At 40.6% G+C, this 23,149-nt stretch overlaps 1 protein-coding gene across 1 annotated transcript in view; it reads left to right on the top strand.

Moving 5' to 3' along the window:
* Positions 1–279: 279 nt before the first annotated feature.
* The window catches only part of KIAA1549L (KIAA1549-like ortholog), a gene marked incomplete at its 5' end in the record, with an annotated part of 30,554 nt that continues 7,684 nt past the window's right edge, over positions 280–23,149 (top strand). Inside the window, 6 exons of the mRNA XM_010292196.1 lie at positions 280–458; positions 2,096–2,307; positions 7,156–7,285; positions 13,920–14,267; positions 20,754–20,851; positions 22,062–22,207. Coding sequence (XP_010290498.1) covers positions 280–458; positions 2,096–2,307; positions 7,156–7,285; positions 13,920–14,267; positions 20,754–20,851; positions 22,062–22,207 — 1,113 coding nt within the window. The remainder of the gene's footprint in view (positions 459–2,095; positions 2,308–7,155; positions 7,286–13,919; positions 14,268–20,753; positions 20,852–22,061; positions 22,208–23,149) is intronic.

The raw sequence follows: 23,149 nt of genomic DNA, 5'->3' as shown, positions 1-23,149 counted from the left end.
CCCTCCTCCCCCCCCCCCCCCCCCCCCAATAAGCAATAAGCACATCTTATTAGTGCAGATTGGAAACCAACCTTCTCTGGGGGAGTGTCAGATAATCCTTTCAATACGTAATGTTATCTGTAACCTGATGGGATTTTTTTCCAGTGTAAAGGTCTCCCAGGTCTGTTCCTCGAGTGTACCGAGCACATTATTAGTCTAAAGCATGTGCTTGCTGAATTTCACCTTGAACGTGCAGTAAAAATATCTGTCTTTATGCTGAATAAGTTTGATGTGCTTTAGTGCCCGTAAGTGATGAAGAGGAAGGAGGCATTCTCTTTGATAACATTGCCAAATCTGCCATTGACCCCTTCGACACCTCTTCTGGATCAGTACAGCTGATAGCTATCAAACCCGTGGCACTCCCTGCTGTTCATGCTGCATCAGATAGGAGCCAGGAATCTGCCATCATTAATGGAGAGGTAAGGACTGTCTGATAATGTCTCCAGCTGTTTCCTTGGCTACATCCACAGGTGGAACAATCTTAAGCCTGTTAGAGTTGAAGACTTGTAGGAGCTTTTCACCCGATGCTATATAAAGTCCCATTAGTATTGTGGGCTTGGAGGCCTGAGAATTTAAGATCTGCTCGTTGGCAATGCACCTGTGAATGCACGTGACCTTGGAAGAGGCGATTGTCTACATTCCTACCTTCTCAATATCCTTCTCTCCTTTTGCGTTAGTTTTAACAAGATGAGTAATGAAGGCAGAGAGCAGAGTAAGATCTTTGTCTACATGAATTCTGTGGCTGAACATGGAAATGTATATAGATCATCTGGGGCCCAAGCTGATCTTTCTATACCGAGCAATAGAACTCATTCAGAGCAAGGAAGGGTGGAACGGGCCCATGGCTTTGCCCAGTCTGCACGCCAGCCTGTGCACAGAGGGTGCAGGTGTTTCCTGAGAACAAAGTGGGCTGGCACAAGCGTCTGATCCAGGCGCTGGCCAAAACCCATGCTTTGGCTCCAACACTTGGATGATTATTCATGGTTTTATGTAGATTTAGTCAAGAGTGGTCTAGTTACGAAGGACTGAGGCTTTTATACAGTTGTTAAACATGATGGGGACAAGCCAGAGAGGTGTTTTGTTTGCAAACTTGCACTGCAATGGTCATTTAAAGATCAGCCAGATTCTTCCTGAGGCTGCTTAAAAGCATCAGGGAAGGCTGCTGCAAAAGACACAGTAAAAGACAGTGTTGTCAGGCTTCCCATGTGGGCCTGGATTAGACCAGTCTGTCGTGTTCCATTTCATACTTGTATTTTAAGCCCTGACATACCACGTAGTTTCCAAACTCAGAGAAAGGCTTATTTAGATTTAGGTTTTCTGTAAGTCAACAGGATGGCACTCCTGGTGCTATGTGCTGTCTTGTACATACATTTCTTGAAATTTGTGAGAAGACTGTAGAATTTGACTCTGGAAGCACAAAGCCCAAGTAAATTGCTCATTTCGATGTAACAGACAATTTGAAGCAGGAGGAAAAACTTCCTCATACTTAGGAGCATCCATGGAAGCTGACCTGTACTAGGTCACACCAAACAAACACCCATTTATTTAAGGATCTTGTCTCTGACAGAGTCCTGTACCAGGTTTGTAAGGAAGCATATAAATAAGAGGAACACACAATGATATTTCACTGGATTCTTCCCCAGCCACCAGTAATGACTTATTTAAGGTTTTGTGTAGTGAGGGACGATGTCTCTGTACTTATGGGACCCTAGAAGAGTTTTCATTGGTGAGCTCTCCCCATGGTGCCCAAAAGCAAGCATGGCATTGGGTCACAACAATTGGCTAACATCATGGGTGCTTTTCTTCAGTGGGTGTATCAGTGAGTCACTGTTGTGATGGTACATAGTTTTTAGGCTAAAATTATTTAACCATCTGCCAAGCCATAAAAATGCAGCGACTCTGTTCACTTGCAGTTCCTCACTGCTTACAGATGGCATGGTGTGGTACAAAAAGCACTCTGTAAAATGACACATGCAGCGCATCAAGCGCGCTCCAACAATACGGTTTGGAAGTAGCCAGCCCAGCACTATCCTTTAAATGTCCTTTTGCCTTTTAGGTGAACAAGGCTTTGAAGCAGAAGTCCGATATAGAACATTACCGCAACAAGCTGCGCTTGAAAGCCAAGAGGAAGGGGTACTATGATTTCCCACAGGTTGATAACAACAAGGGGCTGACAGAGAGAAAAAGGATGTATGAAAAAAACCAGAAAGAACTTGACCACATTTTGGATCCAGATGTCTCATCTCCATTTGCTGAGCCTAAGAACAGGTGAGACTTTTTGTATACAGTTCTTCATCTGGGAGGAAAGTTGATTTCCAGAGGCTGTAGGCGATCAAAGGGGCCATTCTAAATGATCCAGCTGTTTGCTGTATGGTCAGCTGGTCCCTCCTACTTTATGAAGAAAATTCATATAATCATGATTAATTATGAAAGTATATTATCTGGTAAAATGGCAGTGGGGTTAAAAAGAAAGACATGGAAAGACAAAAAAATAAGGGAAGAGACTTTTGCAAGTTCTTGTGAGTAATTTTCTAAGTAAGGTAAATAGAAAAGTTGGTAGTAATTTTTTTGGTAATAATGAGAATGGCCTTAAGCCAGAAAGTTGACATCTGAAGTCATTGATTCCAAAGTTCAGTGGTGTTACTGTTTTGTCATTATTTTTGTCTGAATATAACTATTGCAGTAGGCATAAGGTAACACAACGGGTACGTTGTCCACGTATTTCAGTAAGCCCTGCAGGGATGGTATCTGTAAGGGCGTGTGTGTCCCTGTAATCGGTGATCTTGCTGTGCCTTTAACAGACAAAGTCACACTCTGCTCATCTGTGATGTGAAGCTGGCATATTGTATAACAGTACTAACGTTTGGTTAACACTTTGCTGTCCTTTGAAGATGGCACACCAGTAGTATTCATATTCCCGTTTTAGAAATGGGGTGGGAGCGTACATGCTGATTCTGCCTGAGCCTGCTGTGTGTGGGTGGGTGGACCTGCTCTGTTGCTGGTGCTCTCTGAAGCACAAGTTGACACATTGGAAAGAGGAGATCACACCAGTCCTACCCCAAGAATGGCACAGTATGCAGATTCCTCTTCCTTAGGGGTGGTGGAGGTGTGAAGGAGTATAAGAGAGTGTTTGCCGCTGCACCTCGCACCACGAGGGCTCTGGTTCTTACTGCAGTCGGGGACCAGCAGGAGTTGATCCCTGAGAGAAAAAGGGATACTGAAGTACAGTTCCTCTGGAAGTGGTCTTATGCCTGAGGGTGCAATCTTGCATACCATCCCCTGGAAAGTTCAGACCAAAGCTTTCCTAGGAGCCTAAATCATGACTGCAATCAAAGCATTGGTGGCGGCACAGTCTTTGCACACAGTGCAACTTCAGCAGTGACACTTGGGGCACAAAGATGAAAAAGGCTGTAATGGGAATGATAAATGCAGTCTTGGCTCAGAACGTGGGCAAAAACTGTGATCAGATGAACTTCTATAGGTCTAGAGTTAAATGATTGAGGGATACTGCCCTTAATGGGCTGTTTCCCAGGCTTGTACTGGTCAATGAAGAAAAAAGATGCTGACTTAACTGTGTGTCATATCCTTGCTGGAGGGTCTGGGGCATCATTTCCTTGAGCAGTTTTCCAGTGGAGGACGAATAAAATGCTCCAAATGCACCGAAAGGCTAAGATACTGAACGCTCGGGACGCAGGAGTCCTGCTCTGTCTGCGCAGTCTACCCAGAAGACATAAATGAAACTTGAGAACGTTGATATGCGCTGTACATGTAGTGAAGCACCAAGGCATTGCTTTGGATATTTATTATGTGTCACATGCCATGTAGGAAATGTTTAAAACATCACACGTGAAGCTTTAATGCTAACCATCTGCTTTTTTGTTAAATACACTGATGTTTGTTTGTTAATGTGCCAGTGTGCTGAAAGCTCCCGGAATATATTTTTTCAGCATGCTTTCTAATGTGTTGTGTAAACCTGTCATAGTCTGTTTAAGATAGTGATCACTGGCATGATAGAAACTGCTTGAAGGCAGGTATACAGCTGTAAGGGAATGATTTCATTGTGTAGCTGAACTATAAAAGGCTGACTGCTGGATTTACTTGTTAAATATTACTTGTAAATATATAAATTGATTAATATAAATTTGATTTAGATATAAATTTATAAATATAAATGTACAAATATAAAGTAATATATAAATATTACTTATAAATATATACTTGTTAAATATATAGCCTATATCCCTACTTAGGACGAAGGAATAACCATTTATGATGCACTTTCTGTAAAGACACAAAGCATTTAAAGAGCTTCACAGATGTTGCAGATGTTTGCAAGCAAACCAACTCCAAAGTCTATGCTAAAATTTCCAAACTAAGACCTGGAACTGAATTTGATATGCTGCAACACACATGACAGCATTATTGCCTTCATTTTTTGAACTAAAAGTAAGATGGCTAAAATCTCGCATAGTATTATTCAAAGTAATGTGCATTTTGGTTATTGATAAATGAATCAATACAGTTGTATTTCTGTAATAAAATTTGCTTTTAAATCAGTCTAGGTTAGCATAAAATAGAAAAGATTTGATTTCTAACCTTTTCTGCTTTGTATCATTGTTTGAATCATTATATTTGCAGCAATTAAAAACAAAAAATTTGATTTTTTTTTTTTTTTAAATAATATCGCTTCAGAGTATGTCAAAGATTTCAGAGTTTCCAGGGGAAAGGTCTATTCCACTCTTTTCTGTTCTGTGCATATTCCACTAACTTAAATCACATTATTACAGCATTTCCAAAATATATGTGAAAATAAAGATGCAGTTGATTACATTATTCAAGATCACCCTTATATTTTGGATTTGTTTTAAATTGCATTTAAAAGTGATTTACAAAACATTGCCACTAAATAATTTGATTTGTTCAAAACCAAACAGCTTTGTGCTCTTAGTACCTTTGAGTCTTCTGTAGCATCAAGTTCATGTTTTAAATTGTTCCAGTTGTGTTCCCAGAAGGCACTAACCCATTTGAATGCCAATTGTCAGCGTTCATGCCCCCTTTCTCATTAGTAAAACTTCCTTAAATGAGCTAATTGGCAATCTCAAGGCAATTTTTTAGAGCCTACTGATGATACACGCTATTCTGGGTCTTTCTTTAACAGTTTGTAATCAGGTCAAGAATCTGCATTTATTAGAGCGCTGTATATTTGAATACCTTGGAAAATACACCACAACTGCACCAGCTAAGTATTTATGAACCTACTGTAAAACATGTCTGAGAATTTAGAGACCTTTAATGTAGGAACTTGTCAGATTGTCAGATCTGATTAGCCTCAGCATAACTTAGTTCCCCACGTTTTCTGGTGACACTGGCAGTATAGTCTTGGAAGAAACAAGATAAGGCACTTTAATTTATTCAATATTATATTTATAGGGGAAATTTATTCCAAAATCTCTGCTTGTCTTCTGCTTTGGCACTGCCTTTGGGACTTTCAAATATGTGCATGGAGATTTGTGACTAAAAGTCACACAGAAGTTTTTGAAAGTTACCTTTAAATTAAGTCAATGCTTGAGTACTTAGTCTAATCAGAGGCGTGAAGTTGATATTTTTTTGTCCTACCTTTTTTTCCTATCTGGTCATGTAAATGCCCATCTTCCTGGATTTCTGCAAACCAGTTTCTTCTGCTCTAGTCTGTCAAGGCAAAAAGTTCTGTTAACCAAATCTGTAACAGCTGAAGATTTACTGCCTCTTATCAGTGAGTCCATTCAAACTGTGTTGTCTTTTCATTTCATTGATAGTTCTTGAGAGGTTAAACCATGAAGTCTTTGTAATTGCTGAATGGAGCAGAGGCTCCTTAACATGGTTTCTTCTTAGGTCACTTACAGAAGTGGTCCTAGGCTTTTCAAGATCTCAACTATTGTAGGAGACCTCTTTGTAAGCAGTTCAGGCAGTCCCACACATTTAAAACTCTACAGATCTTATTTTTACACCGCTTATTAACTCAAATAGAGCGCTCAGCCACAGGCTCACTTTAATGCAAGCTTTTTTTGCTCTTCAGTCAAATCTTAGCACAGGGTTGCATTTTCTCTCACGTTACCTGGCAAGCACAGGAGAATGATGGAAAAGTCACCACAGCCTTCTCCCCCCCTTTCAAATTTCTGCTTTCAGCTCTTCAAGAAAATGACTAATGGTCAGATACACCATGAGAACAGCATCTCCAAAACGTTTTTTGGTTTAGAGGTAACCTTCTTAAAAGATGCAGCTTGATGAAGCGTGAAGTTCCTGTATCAGGGTTTGGCAACCACTCCTGAAGGCTTTACAGATATGTTCTGTATCTTACAGAGAAATGCTATATTTGTGTTTGTATAACCAGTAACAAGGAACGAAATGGTTGCGTTGGAAAGATTACAGGATATTTTGGGTATTGACTTACACGCTGTCCTTCTAGTACCTCTGTTTCCCCTTGCTTCTGTGCACATGGTGGCGAAAGCTCAATGCCTGGGGACGCCTTTGCCCGGTGCTGCTCAGAGTTATGCTGGAAGCGGTTTAATTCCAGGAGGTAAAGCTCTCTGGTAAAGTTGTGGCCAGTTACCAAACTGGCTATTTATAAAGAACATCTTGCAGGCAGTTGCCTCCCACTCCTGTCTCTCTTCCCATTCACTTTCCTGGGTGTTTGTTTCAGTGGAGCGTTATTCTGCTTCTCTCTCGTGGCTCAGGGTCAGCAGCCAAAATCTCTGCTCCCCATCTGAGTGTGTGGAAGGTCCTATTATTTTTTGATAATAGCACCTATTTATTTTTTATGAATTTGAATCATATCAGCTGAGGTTAAAAGGGTTCTGATATCTTCTTGGGACATATTTCATCTGATAAGCTCCCACATATGATGTCCATATTTTTTTATGTAGCTTTATTTTCTTTAACAGGAAGCAAAATTAATGCTCTCTTAATAAAGTTACTGATTTCTAGCACTTCCATATACAGAGAAAGAATATCCTATAATAAAGTGGCATTTTTATGAACCTCATCATTTTAGAATAAAGGTGAATATTGAAAACTGCTGCCTGTCATTTTTTTTTGTTTTCTTTTCGTTTTACTGTTTTCTTGTTTCATGTTTTCTAGGCAACCGATGAAGAACTCAGTATACAGAAGCAGGCAGTCTTTGAACAGTCCTAGTCCAGGAGAAACTGAGATGGATCTTCTCGTTACTCGAGAAAGACCGAGACGTGGAATCCGTAACTCTGGATATGACGTAAGTTTATCAGATACAGATCAGATAAACAGAGAAATTTGCTCAGCAAAGTCTTAACTTACTCCTCAAACTAGGGAACTACTGATAAGCTACAAGCCAGCGTGACATTGGGTATTTAATGTTACAGCATTTTATGTGCACTCGGCATCCTGAAAAAGGCTCAGGATACTCAGAGTACTTTCACATACTTTATGGCTGTACATCATTTTACCATCCGAAATGCAAACAAAGCATTTGCCCTGAATCTCATTATTTGCCAAAATATTAAATTTTGAATTGAGATACTTCTAATTATGCAGCCACTTAAATGATACTGAGCTTATTTGCATTGCAATTGAAAACCTCTGTTCTGTACCCCCGATGCTGCTCTCTTGATTCAGAAGAATGGGCAACCAAATTCTGGGTATTTCACTTAAGTCCAGATGTCAGGTTTTTTGTGGAAATCCCCTAGGAACAGATATTGTCCCCTTACTACATCAGAACTGGGAAAGTTTTGAATAGGTAAATGTCAAGACCAGCCAGGGCAGATGCTGATTTGTGGTCCAAAGAACTCACATGGCCAACACAAGGCTGGATTAGTTGTCTTGTGCAGCCTGAACATACACCGGGAGCAAGCTGACACTGTGTGCACCCAGAATGAGGATAAAAACAGTCCCCACACTGGGGTAATGCAGAATTTTTCAATCCTTTGCCCCATGTACAAAATGCTGTAGCTCAGCCATCCCTGAAGATCAATCCCTGGAAAAGGTCTAAACCATTCTGGAAAACAAGGAAGTTCATCTGGTGGTTGTTCATCCTCTAAACTCTGTAGATGACAAGCATTTTTATAGAATCATAGAATAGTCTGGGTTGGAAGGGACCTTAAAGATTGCCTAGTTCCAACCCCCCTTCCGTGGGCAGGGTCACCTTGCACTAGACCAGTTTGCTCAAAGCCCCACCCAACCTGGCTTTGAACACTTCCAGGAATGGGGCATCCACAACTTCTCTGGGGCAACCTATTCCAGTGCCTCAGCACACCCACAGTGAAGAATTTCTTCCTTATACCTAATCTAAATCTACCCTCTTTCCATTTAAAGCCATTGCCCCTTGTCTTATCACTACAAGCCCTTGTAAAAAGTCCTTCTCCAGCTTTCTTATAAGCCCCCTTTAAGTACTGGAAGGTTGCTATAGGGTCTCCCCAGAGCCTTCTCTTCTCCATGCAGAACAACCCCAACTCTCTCAGCCTGTCTTCACAGGAGAGGTGCTTCAACCCTCTGATCATCTTCATGGCCCTCCTCTGGACTCACTCCAACAGGTCCATGTCCTTCTTATGTTGGGGGCCCCAGAGCTGAACACAGTACTCCAGGTGGGGTGTCACAAGAGCAGGGGGGAGAATCACCTCCCTCGACCTGCTGGTCACGCTTCTTTTGATGCAGCTCAGGATACCGTTTGCTTTCTGGGCTGTAAGTGCACATTGTCCTGTTCTCATCAACCAACACCCCCAAGTCCTTCTCCTCAGGGCTGTTCTCAGTCCATTCGCTGCCCAGCCTGTATTTGTGCTGGGGATTGCATGACCCATGTGCAGGATCTTGCACTTGGCCTTGTTGAAATTTGTGAGGTTCACCTCTCAAGCCTGTCAAGGTCCCTCTGGATGGCTTTCCTTCCCTCCAGCATGTCGATCGCACCACGCAGCTTGGTGTCATCATCAAACTTGCTGGGGGTGCACTCAATCCCACTGTCCATGTCACCAACAAAGATGTTAAACAGTGCCAGTCCCAATACTGACCCCTGAGGAATGCCACTCGTCAGTGGTCTGCCCTTAGGCATCGAGCCGCTGACCGCAACTCTTTGAGTGCGACCACCCAGCAAATTCCTTATCCACCAAGTGGTCCACCCACCAAATCCATGTCTCTCCAATTTAGAGACAAGGATGTTGTGCGGGACAGTGTCAGATGCTTTCTGCATGTCCAGGTAGATGACGTCAGGTGCTCTTCACTTATCCACCAACACTGTAACCCCATTGTAGAAAGCCACCAAATTTTCCAGGCATGATTTGCCCTTAGCGAATGCATGTTGGCTGTCACCAATCACCTCGTGATTTTCTATGAGCCTTAGCACAGAAAAATCACATTTTGTGGGGGGCTTAATTGTCAACCCTCCCAGCTGCCAGGGATGTGTTTTAGCAAGGTGAAATAATGTACCAAGGTGAGGGGATGTGTTCAGGGAAGTTTAAATCTTTTTCAGAATTCTTCGGGGCATGTTCTAGGTGTCAGATTTCTTAAATGATTTCCTGCATTTGGACACTTCCCATCAGATTGCATGAGTCATGTTGTGCCATGTAAGTGGGATGAATGGTTCACTGCTTTCTGGGGCATTAGAATACATCACTGTAGCCTGGAAAAAGAATGGTATAACCTGTTAAAATAGGTTTTGCATTTTGCAAAAAGATTTTTTTTCTTTTACCCCACTTAAATGTTTTCTTTATTATTGGAACTTTCTTAGATAATAAAAACATTGTCAAGCTATCCTTCCCTCACTATCTTGAAAAACATGTGTTTCAAGAAGGGAAGAGTTTTTTTAGTATGCTAATAAAGGGTCATTTTTCATAGGTGATATTTTCCAGAAATGAATGTTGAAAACATCCTGGGAGCAGGCATGGCCTCCTGCTGTTAGTTCAAAATTACTATGGCATAAGTAGTTAGCAGAAGATTTTAAAAATATATTTTAATATATTGTGTATACTAGATATAAAATGTATTTTAAACAAAATTTGATGAAAACCTTGAAAATAGATTAATGAGCTCATGAAGATTCTGAAATGTCTTAAAAGTAAGGCTAAACTCTGAGATCTGTGCACATCACACACAAGGTTGCGGTTGGGCGAGCTGTCTCTGGCACAGTCTTTTTTTACTGATAAGTTACATAAAATGCCTTTTGACCGATGCAGTGCAGATTCACTGCAGTGCAACTCTTCTGAGTGTATTTCCCATCTGAAAGCAGAAAAATGCCAGGGGAAAACAGGAGAAGATACTGAAATTTAGTTGCCAAGCCTCAGCTTGCAGCGTGGGCTGGCTTCCCTTGCTCCTGTTTGAGGTTCCTCAGAGCTGTGCCGAGCGTCTGACAGGCTTGGTCTCCCAGGATACCCACAGGCAGGCACTTATATGTATATTTATTCCTGGAATTCATATGGATCTCACTAGTGGTGCGACTAAACACCTCTGTAAATCTGACCTGTGAAAAAGGGCTCTGAAAAAGGGGTGGGTTTATGCTGAATCTTCTGTTCCTTCTTTTTTGTGTGTTGTACCATTTTTTGAGATCTGCTTTGTCGTTCTAAAGGTTCCAGCTTTCTTGGACTCTTGCTATCTTCCTCTCAGATAATTTAGCAACAAGTCCCATCGATGAATTTTTATGCTGTTACCAGTAAGCCCAAGTTATTTGTTGAGTTTTATCTTCCCAATCATGAGAAATGCTTGCCTTTTTTTTTCTTTTTTTTTTTAAAGAAAAGAGACTAATATCCCCAGATTCTTGAAGAAAACCCCTTAAGGACTGCTAGACTGATATGCACAACCATATCCTGAGAGTTTATGATCTGCCTGATTTTGTCTTGTCCTTTAAATAGGAGACAGAAGTAAGAGCTCAGAAATCTGCCATTCCATACTATCTTTTTTTTAAAACATGGTTCCCCTTTCTAATATTTTGGTTATGGTTTTCTAAAAATATTTCAGTCCCCATAATGATATTTTTTATGATATTTCTCTGAATCATCATTCTGTTTCTCAGAGCTAAAAATTGGTCAGGATAGGAGGTCAGTAGTTACATACCTGTCTGTATAGAATATGTAGCTTTTTGTATTATTTTGGCGCGTACATGCTACTGTTTGATGTTCTATTATTTGCCTTTATAGCATCTTTTAGGAATGGATTATCATTGAACAGTACCTATCTTTCAATTTTAAATAATCCCAACAGGGTTTAGTATCATCACCTAGCAAGTAGATTAAGGAGACTTTATTAACATGTCTGTTATTTCCAACACGTTCACAGACAACGGTAAGTACAGCAAATGCTATAAGGAAAGAGTCTAGAACCTCTAGACTGCTATTGAGCTTTATTCTAGGGCAGAAAATATTCAGGCTGGTTTTGGTGTAAAAGGAAGAAAATGACCTTATTATACATATCTAAGAGATCAATAATCAAAAGAATTTACTGGTATAACTATATCTATATAGTTAAACTAATGCAACTCCTCAAAAAGCTTATGGATCAATGTTCACATGAAGAATTTTACTGATATAGTTGCAGCAGCAGAGTTATGCCAGAAGCGTATGAAGTCTGCCTCTCTGGACAGGACTTTCTTTTCCTTCTTCATGTAATTCCAGTTCCTTGTATTATACAGTAATGGTGTATGAACAATATCCAGATATTTATAATGGTAACATTAATGTATAATGGCATCTATTTATGATACTTACATGTTTCAATTTATAGGAAGGCAAATGGCATACATTAGAAAGTGATAGGATGAATTGAAATAAATTTTAAAACTTAAGGAAAAGTGATGGTCACCAGCCTCCTCCAAAATCTTCATGCCAATGTTTATATTGATAAATCAATGCTGACTTAATGTTGACTGCTAATATGCATCCTTTATTCATACGATATATTTTAGACATTCTGTAGAGGTCTAATGGCTTTACCAAGGGTGTTGTAGTAGAGAACCTGATTTATTTCAGTGTTGGGTACTGGTAGGTCTCTTGTGGGATTCCATTCACTGATATTTTTATAGTCATGAGGAAATAGTAGAGCCATGGTTATTAATCATTCAGTTGGGACAGTATGATTTCAGAGGCTCTTCGGTTGCACTTATACAAACTACTTGCGTTTTATAGTCAGGCTTCTAAAATTTACCTGATTTTTATTTACTGTACCATGTAACAACACAGATAATAGTGGAATCAAAATGCAGGAAGAAAATAAAGGGAAGATTGTTGAAGATTTCCTACAAAGTTTTTCAGTTTAAGATAACTTTGTGCCATTACGTTGTTCCTCCCCCAATCTGATGTGTTTACCACTTAAGAAACCTAAAGCTGCGTTTGTGGTTTTGAATTTAGATAATATACTGTATAAATATAAATGTATAAGTTATAATTAAATATTCAAATGATTAATTACTGCTTGCATTTTCCTTTTTTATTGTTGTATTGTAATGGAATACAGAATAAAGCTTTAGTTATAACAGCTAAGAGAGAAAACAAATTAAGATATTTTATTTAAATTTATTGTTAGTTTTTAGGCAAACCATGTAACTCTTCTCTGAATGGCTCCTAAGAGAAGAAGAAAGTCAGTTTGATATTGGACTCTGCAGATAAAGAAATATGTACTATGATTGTCCTATAATATATATGACCATGCAGAGCTTGCAAAATGTTGAGGGCACAGTTGTTTACCTAGTCAGGTATATAGAAAGCTATTGCACTATTACATGGGGGGGGGGGGGGTGGGGTGGGGGGGGGGAAGTATGCCATAGCAGGAGCTACAGAGCACTCACGTAAATTATCAGGGCAGTACTGGCATTTTCAGTAAGAATACCATGTTGTGTTCTGTCATTTGTGGCTATTTTAAATGCTGACACAGTTCTAACCACATGCTACATGTAGAAGGAGGTACATACCTATTCTTCATTCCAGTTACCCTAGCATCTTGAATTTATTTTACTGATATTTAAAGAATTAGAAATTGGTTGCTTTTTCAGATTGCCTGTTTAACATGTATTTTTTAAAAACTATAGCCTGTGAAACTAATCTTACAGAAGATAGATGAAGTTAGGTATTTCGCTGTCAAGTTCTTATAATATGATGTTTTTTTCTGTCTTGGAGTTACAGGCAAAAAATTCGGGGGGCCTATTTCTGTTTGTACTTATCTGTACAGAAGGAATTACCCTAGGAGAAACCCTTCAAGTTAAGCGGCACGAGAACTATCTGCTTGTTAGAGTACTTGCTTCATTCACTGTTTTCACGTTAGTTTTGGGTAAATTTCTGTGTAGCTACTGTTAGGTGGCTAGGTAAGGTGACTGAGCAGAGATGACTGAGATCAGGATATTTTCTGCAAGGGACAGGACCTAGTTTGCGGTGCCATTAGCGGTCCTCGCTGGGTTAGAAAGTTCACGGAAAACTCCTAAACTTTAATTCTTCTGAAATCTTAATGTGTGAGAAAGGACAAAAGAATTTCAGTCCCTGTAGCTGTAACAAGCCGTCCCTTGTAACGGGTCCTTCATAGTGATGGTACTATTTAGGGTGCCATACTTCTCCTGGCACAGTTGTACTCCCATTGATAACAACTAAGAAAAGAATTTAAACGTTAATTCTAGTTGTTTTTAAGTGAATCATTGACAATTTAATCTGCTACAGAATGTCTCTGCTAGTGTCCTTGCTAGTTTTAGCAGCAAACAATGGAGGACATGAATGGGTCTTTGACTCCCTCCTATTATACTTGCCTCCATCATATCGCTCCTTTCCAATACTTGTCATGCGTCTATATTGTCACAATTCCTGACTTTGTATGTGTTACATCTGTGTTTGAGAATGTTTTGTATGAAGCAGCACAAATACAGTCTTGTAAATCTTTTTACATATACATGCTTTTATTCCATCCAACAGACTGAGCCTGAAATTATAGAAGAAACAAATGTTGACCGTGTCAACGAGCCTCGGAGTTACACCAGGTCCCGACAGGCCAAAGGCCACTCGGAGACCTCAACTTTAAGTTCTCAGCCCTCCATTGATGAGGTTCGTCAGCAGATGCATATGCTCTTGGAAGAGGCTTTCAGCCTGGCCTCTGCAGGCCACGGAGGACAGAGCAGGCAGGAGGCGTACAGCTCAGCACCGCACTTGCCCTACTCGGAGGTTGTGACCAGTGCTCCTGGTACCATGACCCGACCTAGAGGGGGGGTACAGTGGGTACCCACATACAGACCAGAAATGTATCAGTACAGTTTACCAAGACCAGTAAGTGAAACTTCTCTTTAGTAATATCATAAAGACATTTCTACTCTGAGACACATTTTTTAAAGGCGGAGCTCTTTACACGCGTAACACCAGATGTAAACCCATGCTTACAGTAAATAAGTACGGCTAGTGGGCTGTATGTATGTATGCTTACCCATACCCATCTCTTGCATGAAGACTCTTAGTATCTATTTTAGCAGTAAGGTTGTCTTGTCTAAATTGTGCCTGAAAGAACGGTCTGCACTAAGCTGCAGGCTGTTCAACAGATCGAGAACTTGTTTGCATGTCTCCTCTTGTTCACTGAACGCACATTAGGAAGCAGTCTGGTTTTGTAGAACAGCTACGTGGGCAGCTGGGTGCGAAACGTTCAACACTTCTGCGTGAGGTCCATCACTGAAGAGCATCATCATAAGAGAGGGAACCAAGTGGAATAATCAGAGTGACCTGAAATGTGGGCTGGTGTTGACAATCTTGCGGTTATAGCTATTGACGTGGGACTCTAGAGGTGGTTTAATTCCACAGGTTTCTTCGTTGACCTATGTAAGTTGCTCTTTATCCCTAATTTCCTAGCCTCAAATCGCGGCTGACATGTCCTTACCTCACAAAAGTAATAAATAAATTAAGAGCTGAAATCTATGGATGGAAATTGTTAATGGAATTTTGTAGGTATCTAGACAGCAGTTGCAGTAACACTGTGCACACCACCAGCATCTTAAACCACCCCTGAATTCCCACACATGGTATCATGAACCTCAACAAAATATTTTCTTTATCGTATGTCAGGTACATACGATAGATGTATTGCTTTCAGATGAGAAATAGCCCATCTATCAATATGAGTGTGAGAAGTTGTTCATTTTAAAGGCTTTTTTTGTTCAGAAATGAATATTTTTTTGAAAGAATGCATTTCAAATGGAGTTCCTTACTCTGGCTAGAATAAGAGCAGAAAAATGTTGTCAGTTTAGAGTAACTATTACTACAACTTCCTTCCATGACAATAAAAAAATACAGTAACGGATGCTGCCTCTCAACTCTTCTGAACGTATTTGAAAGCCAATGGCACTGCCTGCAAAGGTTCATGCCGGTGCTATTTAAATCATGCTAAAGGTTATTTCTGGCACTTTGAAATTGGTCTGATGAACTTCATACAGCATATAATCATATTTTATGGTTAGAACTCGATTACAAGCTTAAGAGACAGCTAATGGGTAGTCAAATTACTTTGACACTTCAGAGAGTCTTTCTAAAATGGAATTAAAAGTATTATATGGTGACAAATTTTTAAAAAATGTAATAGCCATACTTCTTTGGTGAATGCTTCACTATTTTCTTTCTAAGACTCATTACTCTTCTAAATCACCTGCATGTTTAGGACCTTTAAGCATCTGCTTATCTTTCTGGTGTTCTGAAGATGGTGTTAAAAGGTTCCCTGAAGATAATTGATCACCACAAATTAGGATAGGCACAGGCTTCTGGACTTTGGATAAGGGCTGTTAATTCATCGTTTCCTGCGTATTAGTTTCACGAATACGAGCTGTACTTTAACTAAGCCATTTACTGGTATGTTCTCAAATGGGGACAGAGGATTGGAATTGAAAATATCCAGCTTAGATGTGTGGGAAGTGACCTGTGGGTAGGAAAAACGTGGAAGATTTACTGCTCTCAGCACCTTAGCAGCTGTTTTCCTGCCCAGGATACCTCTGTTCAGCAGCTCTGGGGGAGATGCTGCAAAAGGGGACACTCAGGAGAGGGTTGGCTGACAGGTAGAGGTGTCCAGGGTGAGTGAACAGCCTCCAGCAGCTTTAAAGATGAGAGGTGCCTGAGCACTGGGATGTTTGTTATGCGGGGGAGCATGCAAACCAACAATTATTTATTTTTGCCCTTTCTTAAAATTCAGTTCTTAGTGGCAATTAAAAGTCAGCATTAACAATGCTTTTATAAATTGAAATCTGGATTTAAAAGCGTTTTGCCTGCTTAGATGGAACAAATGCAGACATTGCCTTCACCGTTGGGTCTCTGTGTACAATGCAAGTATAAAGAATTTCAGCCCATCACTCTCTTCTGAGATCTGGCTCTTTGCATTCCAGTGACACTAGACTCAGCTTTTTACAGCATCCCACAAACTTACCAGTAACTTCAGTGCAACTTTAGGTTTTATGCAAAAGCATTTCAGAGGTGATACAAGTGCTGCGTAAGATTTCTAGCACAGATGTTCTCTACCTTCATAAAGCACAAATGGTAAACAGATTGAGGCAAAACAGCAAAAATCTGCATGCAGATCTCCACCTCTGTGTTCCCCTCTGTGCCATATGCTTTCAGGGAACCAGAACCACTCTTCAAGTCCATGTTTCCAAGTTATGGATCTTGGATTTTTTGCAGTCAATTTCTTGGCTAGTCTCACCATGAAAGAGTTGTGTATCTCTCCATAGCATGCATGCCTCTTCTTTTTCCTTTTTCTCTTTCCTTTTGAGGTCTTGTGTGGGTTTGTTGTGGTTTGGTTTCTTTTTTTTAATATGCTAGCATTAATACCTAGATTCTCTGTAGGAGAATGCCTGTCTGTCAAACTGCTCATGACCTGTGATAACAGGATTTCTTCATCTGGGGCTCAAGCCTTCTCCTGGCAGAGAAAAACTAGTAAAATGCAAACTCTTAGTGTTGCTCTGGAGCCTCCAAAAACGGGATGAGCAACATTTAGCTGGGTCCTTGTCATCCAGCTGGTACACTCAGACTGGAGGATGGAGTTGTAGCACCGAGTGTACAACACAAGCCCAGCCGCCAGTGTTGTACCTTGGCAGGTCACGTTACTGCTTTGGAAAGTTGCGCAGCTGAGTCGAGCGGAGAGCTATGGCCAGAGAAAAAAGAATCCTCTTTATTACAAGGCTGGACCAGATTCCACCTCTCATCTTTAGTGCTCTGGAAAGGGAGTGAGGGTGACAGAGCTCTGGGTCCCAAGGGGAGACCTAGCACTGCACAACAAGCGCTGAGGGACAGCCTTGCAGGCTGCGTGACTGGTAATGTAGCCAAGTCCTCCGAGCTTCTCTTCCTTTAATGGCGGTGAAGTGAGAGTATTTTACCAAAGTTCAGCCACTTTCAATAACAGTTACAGGACAGCTAGCCAAAGCAAAACCAAATCCAGCTGAAATCAGTAAGTTTGCATTATTCCTGGATTGCAATTTAATAGCTTTGCTAAACGGTTCAGTGGGTAAAGAAAGACACTGCCGTTTTAATTCCTTCGGTGAGATGGGAGAGGGCTATGTCTGTAATTAGAAGGCAACATTGAATAATTTCACCCAAGACAAATACATCTGTAAGTTGGAGATGGTAAAAGTATTTTAATACTGCAACCAGGAAAATGTAGCCTTAAATCTAACTGCAAAGTTAAGTCTGAGGTACCACCTGGCAGGACGCAGGAAAGAAAACTTAATTCAGCACACACTAACAATTAATGATAAAACAATTAATACAGTTAATTCAGCACACAATAACACTGCTGTGGGTGTCTGCTGGTGGCTGGACTTTATCTTCTAGAGAGTTGTGTTGTGTGTCTCCTGGGCCCAAAGTTTCTCTGCTAAACTGCACTTACTACTTCTTAAAACTCTTCAGTGATTTGCTTTTCCAATTCTCAGTGTTTTAGCCGTAGCAGACTCCTTCACTGGTGTTTCTTCCTCGAAGGGTGGCATGGGGTCTGCAGTCTGGTATCTGTGCAGTCTATCCTGAATCCCAAATTTGAGTACTTCTGCCAGTGATTGTTGTAACCTTCGTATTATACAAGTCCTCAAGTTATACAAGTTCATATTATACAAGTTTTGCAACAAAACAGAGTTTGGAATGTATGCAGAATGTTTCTCTTTTAACGTTGTTTAGTTTTTTGTGGTTTTTTTTTTTTGGTGAACAACAGAAGTGATGTTACTTTTTTAAAGGATAAACTCATTTTGAAGAATAAAATTAGGCAAATTTTCTGTGAAATCAGCTGTTGTCTTCTTTTTCTGATTGGATTTACAACAGTGTACGAATTTCACTGAAGTGACTATTTCTACAATCATGCCAGTTAGCCTAGAACCTAAGGGCTCAGCTAAATCTCTAACAGACAAGCCTCTCTAGTAAAACTTTGATTTAACTTAGCCTCTGAACATTTTTTTCCATTTATGTGTTGCATGTAGGAAAACACTAATGCCCTGACCCACTGGAGAAATTATGGAAATTTTATTGGAGTTCCCTCTCGTAATGGTTTTGGTGTCTATGGAAGTTCAGCACAAAGAGGACTGACTGCTGTCCCCCAGGACAGACTGTTCCTTGGCATGGTGTAGCAGATCTCGTAACAGGATTTTTCATTTTAACAGGATTTCCTCTGGCCAGCCATTAGCAAAATATTGCCGCTCACTCCTAATTGTTCATCTCCTATGTAAGCAGCAAAATAAGTGCTTCGATTTTCTATTTTACTTTTTTCCCCAAAAAATTTTTGTGATCCCACAAAATGCCTCCTTTGATGTCTGTATTCCAAAGCACATGCACTAACACACAAGAGCAAACCCAAACCTACCTCTGTGTCTCTGTCCACCGTGTTATACTCAAACAGTCTCTGGAGTCACTGAACACTCTGAAACGTTAGCTCATGTGCTGTTCCTTTAAAATAGAGGGGGGGGAAAGAATTTCATACTTAGTACAAATGCATGCTGAGAGGAAGATGTGGGATGAAAGGCTTGTGGAGCCCGAAGGAAGCGTTCGGTTCCGTCTGTGAGAGCACTGCGGGCTTTTCAGATGCAGAAGGGGCATTGTGGACCGTTTCAAGTCCAGCACTATTAGGAGAAATCTAATTGAGGTTTTCTTTGATGCGACTAGCATTTGTTTTTTCTATACAGTTCTTTCATTAAAAATCAGTATTGCCAACTGCTGGCTAAGAAATGTACCATTGCCGCCTTAGATTTTTTTTTTCCCCCCCTAAATATGGAAATACTTTAAATACCATTGTAGCATGGTGAAAGTAAATACTAGGAGACTTTGTGGGTGGTGTGAAAGGGAAAAAGGTTTTCATAAGACATGCCTTTGAGGGGCTCTACCCTGCTTTAAAAGGGGTGGCAGTAGAGGTGGGAGAAAGATGCTTGGTCTGTATTGCTTTTCCCTTAGAGGCACTGACATCAAAAGTCAGTATTTGATAATTTACCTTCCCTCTGTGTTAACCCAGTTTTGAGCTGTTTGAGAAAGAAAGTATTGGAATACTATCTAAATGTGTCATTTTAAAAGATGATCACTGAGAGAGTGGTTTTTGATATTTAGTGTGGGATTTATCTTGTCAAAATCAAACCTAAATGTAGGTGTTGCGTCGGAGCCAATCATGTAAATCCTGTAGCTCTTTCTGCAGGCAGGAGCCAGAGAGTGACTTATCCCATGGTAACGTGCTTTTAGCTTTCTCTGCTGTTGCGGAGGGAGCTTCTCTGGCAAAACCAGATACCTCTTGTTTAGCGGGCCAAAGTCCCACCATTGGACTTTGGACTCTAGTTTCTGTGAAAATGCCTGTGTCTTAATACCAGACAGCCTCCCTGTAATGTGTTATTTGCTATTGTTTTGATCTTCTCTTTAATCCTGTGCGTTGCTCTGAAGCCTCGTCAATAAAAGCATAATTAAAAGAAAACCACCCAAAACCACGTGTTGAAAAAAAAAGTGTCAATGAAATGCTAGAGAGGTATCATTATCATCCCTCTGTCTTTAAGTATATTTAGCAAAAATATAACCTCTAACCTATAGCATTACAAAGAATTTAGGAGAGAAATTTTGTCCTACATCTAATTTCTTGGATGCCATGGGTTTCATGCACATGATTACTCATCCTTCACATGTATCAGTGATGAAATCCAGAATTACTATGGGCAAGATGCTTAATGTTGTGACTTAGTGGGTTGGTCCTGTGTTCCTCTGAATTACTCTGCTTTTTCAGAACTCTTTGAGACTTTTGTTATTGCTTTAGAAAGTTACAGAGCTTGGGGTTTTTGTGAAGAATTTTCTTTTCATCTCTTCAAGACTGAAAGGAAGAGGTTGAAATATGCATTGCTCGCAGGCATCCTCACTTCACTAGATGCTGCTCTGAGGATGCTTTCTGAATCTTTAAAATACTTTGTTTATGGAGGAAGTGAAAATACGGAGATCTTTTTCCTGTGGGTCCGAAGCAGCTACTGAATCTCACGTAATCATAACAGATCTGCTTTGCCAGCAAGGTTACAAATGTCACAGGGACAGTGTTTAATAGCTTTTATTTTAATTAGTCTTCATTTTAGCTCTGAACTCATTTGTTCATGTTTTCTTCCACATCCTAAAAATCACCCAAGCACTGTAAATTCTCAAATAAAAAGCAATTACTATTGATGCCACAAAAAGTTAACTTCCTGTTGGCCGGCACACAAGGCAGGTATTTAATTTCTGAATTCCTTTTTGTTTTTAATTTGACTGAGATCTATTAGTGTTTCAGAAAATACTTGTTTTTCTCCTTTACAGGCTTACAGATTTTCTCAGCTTCCTGAGATGGTAATGGGTTCTCCTCCTCCTCCTGTCCCTCCCAGAACAGGTCCTGTGGCTGTTGCCTCTCTCAGGAGGTATTTATCTGTTGTTTTATTTTAGGTATGACCTCTGAAAAACACTGTTGTAATAAGAACTGGGCAAACCCTGAAGGGGGCACTTACAAGGCACTTAAAAGACACATTCACGAAATTAGAAACATGTTGGGTTTATTTCATTTTAACGTGAAGAGGAAAAGAATAACAATGAATTTTCTCTTCTATTCGCTAATCAGTTTCAATAAAATTAGGAAATCCAGGCTCTGATTTCTTTTAAAACATGCTTTCCTCGACTCACATAATGGCGTATTGTACTGCAGATGTGTGGTAGGTAATTCGCCCTGTCAGTCTCCCTGCTTTTCTCTGTTGTAAGGACTTGCAACAGGATATGGATGAATTGTAAGATGTTTCTCAGTACCGCGGGTCCGGGGATTTCTGCCTAGCTTTCAGATATCTCATACTTGTGTTTCTGAAGCCAAATACCTGCAAAAGCCTGATTGCCTTAGCTCAGCCCATACATTTTGCCTCTTCCTCACAGTAAGGCACTCTATAAAATGCATTTCAAGGGATTTTTACACTTCTGTGGTGGATGAACTGATTTAGCCTTCAGTGCTGTGCTGTTAGGTACCGCCTGGTGCCAACTGCAATTCGAGGCACCGCAGGCTTGCTGAGAGCTGCTGTGGAACACTGAGGCCAAAGGAAACTTCTCCGAGTGGCCGCTAATGATACGGTAGCATTCAGGATATGGACACTCTCTATCAGTGTATTCTTGTTCATCCATTACATTTTATCTCTAAAGCAACCGGGACACAACATCTCAAAAGATGTTAGTACTTCCCAAATGCAGTTAACTTGCTGTAGTAGTCTCCGACTGTGTGATACCATGTCACATATACTGTAGTCATATGGTATTGTCTACAGTCACGTGTTGATGAACTATTGTAAAGCTCTGTTTTTTGTGTTGCATGTCACAGGCATTTGTTTGAAGCAGCAAGCAAAGGCTCTATGCAATGGTAATAACATGCTTTGGCAAAGTAGCAACCAGGCTAAGGACTTCTTAGTTCTCACACTTCTCCAGACTTAGTGTTCTCCAGTTGTTCTCCAAATTTCTGTCATGCCAGAGGAAAATCAGATAGCTCGTTCCTAGCTGGCTTGTCATACTGTAGCTGATAGGCATGTATGTGGCTATGAATTTCATTTGTCCCTCAGAATGACAAATGTTTTTATTTTTTTCTTTCTTAATGCACAGGTCTACATCAGATATTGGCAGCAAAGTGAGAATACCTGAGTCCAGTGGGGCAGATCAGGCCCAGCATCATGATCAGGCACCTTTTGCACCTAGTTCGAGAGCTCCAATGTCTGTTGGTCCACTTGATCAATCAGCTTTTCACTCAGGTGAAAAATAGTGCAGACCCAACTTGGAGCTTTGAGAGCTTCACGGTTTATTTTGCACGTAAATGAATGTACGGGATATAACAAATACAGATGATTATTTGCAGAAAGATTGCATTAGGTGTTTTTTTCTGGTGCAGCTGAAGGAGACCTACAAAGGATTGCTCCTTTGTAAATGCAGCATCAGCTGCATTGTAAAATACTGCTCACCCTGCAGAAGCACCAGGAAATGGTCATTTCTGAAGGTAAGGCCCCGCAGTAATGTACCGGATGGTCTTTGCTCAAGTGTAGCATTCTGCTGGCTCACTGGTAGGAACTCTGAATTATTAAAGCCCAGTAAAACCGTTCATCTGTTTTACAGATGAACTTAACGGATGAACTACAGATGAACTTTACATCCACTACAAAATCCAGTGGAATTTTTAGGGCTGGTACAGAAAGTGTTGGCTGGCAAAAGCAGAAGTTGCAGTATTGGGACTGCGGTGTGACTCGTGTGTTGTGTTGCACCATGTACAGAAACAACCAAAGTGCGAGAGATGGGTAACGGGGTTCTGAGGGGCGTGGAGAAATGGGGTGGATCCTTCCATAATTTTATCAGTTAAGAATATCAGGCCACGTGGTTGAAAACAGAGTATGTACAATGGAGCTGTAAGTAGTACTGCAGAAGGAGATTTAAGGGCATTCAGCTCTTCTTGGTTTGTAAGGAAAGGGAGGAAAAACGAGCAGACATGAAGAATAGCATGTGCGAGACTGAGGTTTTCCAACTCGACTGTGGGATGAGTTTTATGACTCCCTATTTCCTCTTGAGAAACTTAACCCCTAGTCCTGTCACAACAGTGGGCTGCTGAGGGGGGTAAGCTGGAGACGTGCCCCCTTCCCTTCAGAACAGAAGGCAGCAGTGCTTTCCCATAGCCAAAGGTAATTCATCAGCTCGGCTCCTCTCCT

This window comes from Phaethon lepturus, unplaced genomic scaffold (genome assembly GCF_000687285.1).
Source record: "Phaethon lepturus isolate BGI_N335 unplaced genomic scaffold, ASM68728v1 scaffold11628, whole genome shotgun sequence".
Classification (NCBI taxonomy): Eukaryota; Metazoa; Chordata; class Aves; order Phaethontiformes; family Phaethontidae; genus Phaethon; species Phaethon lepturus.
Note: the sequence above shows the minus strand (reverse complement) of the source record. Positions and strands in the feature narration are given on the sequence as shown.